The 6,992-nt window shown below is 44.8% G+C and overlaps 1 protein-coding gene across 1 annotated transcript; it reads left to right on the top strand.

The window, feature by feature from the left end:
• The first annotated feature begins 5,842 nt into the window (after positions 1–5,842).
• On the top strand, positions 5,843–6,460 carry LOC131218084 (uncharacterized). Its single transcript, XM_058212766.1, has one exon. It carries the CDS (start codon positions 5,843–5,845, stop codon positions 6,458–6,460), a length of 618 nt encoding a protein of 205 aa, XP_058068749.1.
• Positions 6,461–6,992: the final 532 nt, after the last annotated feature.

Here is a 6,992-nt window from a genome sequence, read left to right as displayed (position 1 = left end):
AAAAAAAAAAAAAAAAAAAAGAAAAAAGAAAAAAAGAAAACTTTAAAACCTCTTCCTCTTCCTCTCCCTTCTTTTCTTTCTCCTTCTCCTCCCTCATTGTGATTGGAAAGTGAGAGAGGTCAAGAGTGATGGAAGGAGAATTGGAGAAAGGAAGTCAAGAGAGATAGAGAGAGGAGATCGGACTCTTCTTTTTCTTTTCTTTTTTTCTTTTTTTTTTCTCCTTCGTTTTATTTTTTATTTTTTAGTCTTTTGACAACACAGGGTGTCCTCAACCCATTTTTGAGGCGAGACTATTCCATTCGGATGCACGCAATCACCCGCAAACACATGCAGCCAGTAATGTTGGGGAGGGGAGTCGAACCCACGCTTGTAAGGAGCAAACCCACGGTGTTGGCCGCTCGCCCAAACCCCATCAGGTCCTTTGGTTTGAGTTGCAAAGAGTAAGAGAGAAGAGCATGTTTTAGGGGACTCAACAACCGTTAGCAAAAAAATAAAAAAAAATATAGGTATCTGCAACAAGGTCTTATTAACAATGTAGGTATTTTCAAGCTCAAAACTTTTTATGTAGGTATTTGCAAATACCCTTCTACTGATGTGGGTATTTGTAAAATCTCTTTTATGAGTATATGCAATAAGGTCTTATTAACAATGTAGCTATTTTCAAACTCAAACCTTTTTATGTAGGCATTTGCAAATACCCCTCTACTGATGTGGGTATTTGTAAAGCGATTTTTATTAAAGACCAAGAAAGGCAGCCAAAGCGTTAAGTGAATCTCTCTCACTGAACAACCAAGCTATTGCAAGGCAAAAAAGAATCAGCTATGGCGAATCCTAGAGACCCCAACCCCAATAACAAAAAAGAAAAAAGAAAAAAAATCCAATCTGCACAAAAATCCTCCAAAGAGAACCCATGAAATTCTTGTCTTGGCATCACCCAACTAATGATCACTGGTAGGATTTTCCATTTTAGGCACTTGATCAAAATGACTTTATCCTTAAAAAATCTCCCGTTTCTCTCGTTCTCCACTCATGGTATTCCAAAAAGCACCATCTCCAAGGAATCTCCATCCGGCCTTTGAATGGACTAAAATGCCACTTGAAAAATGTCTCACCAAAGGACTTACTAAAAGTCCAAGTGATCCCAAACCAGTGTCCATAGTATCAGTATCGCTACATGCATTGGTAGTTGGGGATACAAAAACATGTATTAATGTCACTAATATTATTGTTGATACCCAGAAATGTATCACTGTTTGAGGGAAACATTGGAAAAACATGGGGAAAATGGTGGAATTTCTCAATGATACGTTAGCAAATGCTAAAATACACATATTTGCATATTTAGGAATCAAATAATGACCAAAAGATGCATACATAATAAGTTTCCCTTTAATGGGGCCTAAAAGCATGTACCATTGACTCAGGAAAACATTGGGGAAAATGATGGATGGATCCATCCATCCATCCATGGATGCATGCACATACAGACACACAAGCACGATCCATCCATGTATGTATGCAGGCATACATACATACAATGATATATACATATATACACGCATCCATCCTTGCACGCATACACACACACAGGCATACCATCCACCCAACCAACCATCCAACTATCCATCCGTCAATCCATTCAACCAACCATCCAACTATCCATCCATCCATCCATTCAACAAACCATCCAACTATCCCTCCATCGATCCATTCAACCAACCATCCAACTATCCATCCATCCATGCATGCATACATACATACATACTTGCATACATGATTCACCCATCCATCCATGCATGCGTGCATATACACACATTCATGCATTTCATCATACGACCATGTACCCATTAAAAAAAAAAATTGAAATTGAGTTTTTTAATAAATATATTTTTAGCAATATTGATACATTGGCAATATTATCAACATCCAAAATTTATACGATCGAAAATATCACGATGCATTGGTGATACTCTATGACATATTAGCAATATATCACTGATACCTAGAATTTCTAATACTACCAGCGTTATCGATATTATCGAGTTGTTGATACCGATGATATCAGTAATATTGATAATACCGCCAATACACTGAATAATGTCCCAAACTATGGAAGAAGCTCCGTACCTCTCTCACCATTTAACAATGGATGAAAAGATAGTCGACCGACAACTCCTCGCACATAAAGCACATATGGAGAAGAGCCATATGTTGCTTTCTTCAGATTATCTGATGTCAACATTTTGTTTGCTGTGGCGACCCATGCAAAAGCTTTAATCTTGGAGGTACGGGAGTCATCCAAACTTTTAGCATATGGTGGGGAAGAGTTACTCTTGCTTGCCCTTAAGAAAAAAGACTTGGCCAAGAAATTTCCATTGTGCGATCATCACCAACTTCCCCGTCCTTTATTGAACTATCATTATGCACCTTGCTCATCAACCTATTTAAAGAGTTGACAAACAAGCTCGATTCCTCATCCTTGAAATTTCAAAGCTGCCCTTATTGGTGATATCTTGTTAGCTCCATATGATTGATGCCCTATCTTACTAATTGCCTAGTATCCATTTGATCTATAACATGAACCCATAAACTATATAGCTACATGACAAAGGTAGAGCGACGGTGGGTGAGACCGGAGCTGTGAGAGCGACTGGAGTATAGCTCAGCGGAGTGGAAGGTGACCCATGGAGGTGGATGTGGCAGATAGGGAAATAGAGGAGGGGGAGATAGCACAGTGGGACGATCCACAGAAGCAATGACAGACAATCGATCGGAAATCCAGGAAAGGTAAGGAGACGGTCGGGAGGACAAGAAAAATCGCGTCATACCCAACGCTTTTCGTCAAAGGCTACCTAGATGGGTGGCTTCCGATCAACTTTGCGAGAGTTTTTGGGCGTGCGGGGGCGGTGATGGACGTCGTCCTACCTAGAGACAGGGTCTCAGGGCATCTCAGAGGGTTCGCCCTCGTTAGGATGAGTTCTGAAGAGGAGCTGGGAAGGGCAGACCCAGATGCTTCATGGTGAAAGCTTTGGCGGAAAACTGATGTTAGTTCAAAGGGCAAGATTCGGCCCTGAACGGCTAGAGTAGAAGAAATTCTCTGGTTATCTAAAAGAAACAAAAAAAATCTCCGAAGCTACGACAATTTCAAAAAGTTTGAAAATTGGAGTTTATACCCTGCAACATAGCGGGCGACTGTTTAGCGGGTTCTTCATCGAAAGGCGCTCTCCAGTCATCTCCAACCAACCACCCCCAGTTTGCTGATAATCGATCGGAGCCAGAGGCTGAGGCCATCAAAACCTTCGATCCGCGCATGATATGCATAAGCAAAGATAGATTGGATCGGTCCAAAAAGGAGTTGCAGGATACGGTGGTTGTGAGCACCAAAGAAGGCTTCTCAATTCCGCAGGTTCGAAAATGGATAGCGGAGTGTTGTAGTCTTCGACCGGCCAACTACTCTATCAAGCTAATAGGTTACAACGACCTATGGATAAAGGTCTGCCTGGGAGTTAATCCGGAACTCCTCACTATGGCAGGTGTTTTGCATCCTGAGGAACTGATTGTGAAAGTTCAAAAATGGAACAATTATTCCTTCTTTGGCATGGAAGAAATTTCTGTCCTCATTTGGGGGGTACCGCTCGAGTTATGGTATGACGAATTCTTTATAGAAGCAGCCACCATGATCGACTCCCTTATAGAGCTGGATCCGAAGACTAAGCTGGGAGAGGAAATGGTAGTGATTCAAGCTTGGATCAAAAGAAGAAAGGGAGACCCGTTGCCGCTCCAACTTCAGGTCCTAGTGGACGGAAGAGTGGTGGAGCTGCTGGTTCAAAGAGAGACGAAGGAGGAACTTCATCCGAGGTGGGGAGATTTCTAGAAGACGGAGTGGTCACCTTCCCCGTCTTAGGCGTTGTCGGGCCCTAAGGATGTCTGCCGGAGTGCTCGATACTCCTCAGGAGCATGGGATGTTTCTCCCATGGTTGGCGCACATTGGGACTCCTCCCGAACGCGTGCCCTATTCCTGTGCGAGACACGTGGCCCAGACGCTGATGGCGTGTTTGTCACGAATGCATGTTCCCTTGCCATCGAGACTCGCGAGTTGCTCTGGGTGCGTGCCCCGCATCTGAGCGTGACAAGTGGCACTGCATCTGACTGAGCAGGGCACACGCTAGAGTACTTCACGGCTGGTGTGCCTTGAGAGGCTACGTGTGCGCCATCCTCGTGCGAGCCACGTGTTACGTCCTCGGGTGTGTCAAGTGATGACGTGCTGATCACGCAGGCTCGATTGTCTATCGCTGGGAGAGATAGGGAGTCTCCCAGGCAGCCGACACGTGTATATGTGGGGGCCCGAGATCCTCAGAGTCGTCCAAGTGGGTGACAGAGAGCCCGCTACGTCAATTGGGGGCCGATGCAACTTCTAACGAGGCGGTTCCAATCCCGATGGAGACACCTGGTTGTGCGGGAGAAGAGCCGCTTCATTTAATTAATAGTTGTTGCACGATCCGCGGTTTCGATTCAGGTAAGGAGGTAGGCTCGGGTACGGATGGCCCAACCCGGCAGATTACACTCAATCTCAACGTTTCTCCCCAACCCAACCCTAATTTTGAATGGTGCCTCATCCCCATTCCTGAAGCTTAGATAGAAAACCTGTTTCCTCGCGCAATCAGAACTAGGAGGTCTCCAGTGCGTCGTAAGCTAATAAGGGATAAGGTACAGGATGAAGATATTATCGAAGCTGAATTCGATAACTCTTCATGGAAATCGGACAACCCTGAATCTCCGACCTCTATGCCCTCCTCTCTCTGTTAGGGATGCCTTATCTAATTATGACCTGATCTCCCTTTTCCAAGACGGGATCGGGGATGACATCCTGGAAGCGGAACTGCTACAAATTCGCACAGGTATGTCACTAGAGAAAGAGGGAGCCTTAGAAAAGAAGATGAATGAGAACGGGGCAAGAGCGAAACTCATTGATACTATTCATAAGAAAAAATGGGTGAGGGACGCAATCGGGCATGTGGGAAGGGCTTTGGGTCTATCATTCGCCGACTGCTCGGAAGATTTTATTGCCTTGTTTCATTGTGTGGAAACTCGAGGGAGACCAATTTCAGAGCACAAGTCTCTTAGAAGACGTCTTTCCACGTCTTGTAGCAATAGGGAACTTCGGCGGCTTTCTGAGAGATCAAGATTCGAAGACAATATAGAGATGAGTGCAGTGTTTCAGGCTCCTCAAGGCAGTGGAGTGATTATATGAAGATCTTCTCGTGGAATGTGAGGGGAGTGGGCTCTAAGTAGAAGAGAAGGCTAATAAAGGACGCGTGCGGGAGGAGGAACCCTTATGTTATTTGTTTCCAGGAGACCAAGATTCAGCACTTTGATGCTCGAATTTTGCAATCACTTTGGAAAGCTGCTGATGCCAACTGGGTGACTCTGGATGCGGTGGGATCTGCGGGTGGCATCCTCATAGCATGGAAATCTGCTCAATGGGCGCTGGAAGATAGCTGGATGGGAAAATTCTCGGTCTCGATCATCCTTCAAGATAAATCGTCGCATTTTCGCTGTCTCATCTCCTCGGTTATGGTCCTTCCTAGGATGCTCGTTGGCAGGAATTTTGGGAAGAGTTAAGCAGGTCTAGGCAGAGATATTCGGGTCCATGCTGCTTCGTTGGAGACTTTAATGTCGTTAGATACGCGGAGGAAAAATCCCACGGGCGAAAGATCTCTCCCCCGATTCGTGCTTTCTCCTCTTGGATTAACGACCATGAGCTGCCGGATCTCCCCCTTATTGGTGCCAGATACACATGGACAAATGGAAGAGCTGATCCAATCATTCCAGGTTAGATAGAATGCTGATATCTCTCGAATGGCTGGAATTTTTCCCTTTGGTGTCTCAAATAGCCCTCCCAGGAACAACCTCCGACCACTGCCCGGTGTTTCTGGCGGCTGAGGACCAGAATCGGGGCCCGAAACTCTTCAGATTTGAGATCTCCTGGACTAAAATCAAAGGTTATACAGAGATGGCGGCTGACTGGTGGGACGGATTCACAATAGAAGGTTATGCTGGGTATAGACTATGTTGTAAGCTGAGGATGCTGAAAGAGAAAATCAAGCAATGGAAGCAGTTTGAGCTCCACAAAAGGGCACTGGAATTGGAAGTGTTATTGGAAGATTTACAAGCCCTTGATGTTGAAGCAGAAGCGAGAATCAGGCCTTCAGATTTCTTGTCCAGATGCATTCAGATTTTTCAAGCTTTATTTGCCAGAGGTCTTGAAAAAGAAGTTGAGTGGAAGCAAAGATCCCAGGTCAGATGGATAAAGGAGGGGGATAGAAATACGAAATTCTTCCATGCTATTGCAAGTATGAATGCCAGGAGGAATAGAATCAACAGTATTGTGGTTGACGGCAGTCGGATTGAAGACAGGGTTCAAATTGCTGAAGAGGCGATTTGCCATTTTAAAGCTTAGTTCCAAGGAGAATGTTGGGGCAGACTAAGACTGGATAATCTTCATATGCCCAGTATATCCAACGTCGAATCCAGCAACCTGGAGTTGCCTTTCAGTGTGGAGGAAGTGTGGAGGGCCGTGGTTTCGCTCGGTAGGGAAAAGGCCCTTGGCCCAGATGGTTTCCCAATTTTTTTTTTCCAAATCTACTGGAATACCATTAAGGGAGACCTGATGGATTTTTTTGGGGAATTCCATGATAGAGGTAGACAGTCAAAGGGTCTAGGGGCTTCGTTTATTGCGCTCATTCCAAAAGCTTCAGGTGCAGCTGCGTTGAAGGATTTCAGACCCATTAGCCTGCTTGGTGGTCCGTACAAAATTCTGGCCGAAGTGTTAGTAACTAGATTGAATACGGTTATAGGAAAGATCATCTCTGGTAACCAGAGCGTGTTTATCCCAGGTAGGCAGATTGTTGATTGGGCCCTCATTGCAAATGAATGTTTGGACTCTGCTCACAAATTTGGCTTGAAGTCTCTAATCTGCAAGTTGGATATCA

This window comes from Magnolia sinica, chromosome 11 (assembly GCF_029962835.1).
Source record: "Magnolia sinica isolate HGM2019 chromosome 11, MsV1, whole genome shotgun sequence".
NCBI lineage: Eukaryota > Viridiplantae > Streptophyta > Magnoliopsida > Magnoliales > Magnoliaceae > Magnolia > Magnolia sinica.
The sequence above is the reverse complement of the archived record's forward strand: the minus strand, read 5'-3'. Positions and strand labels throughout refer to the sequence as shown.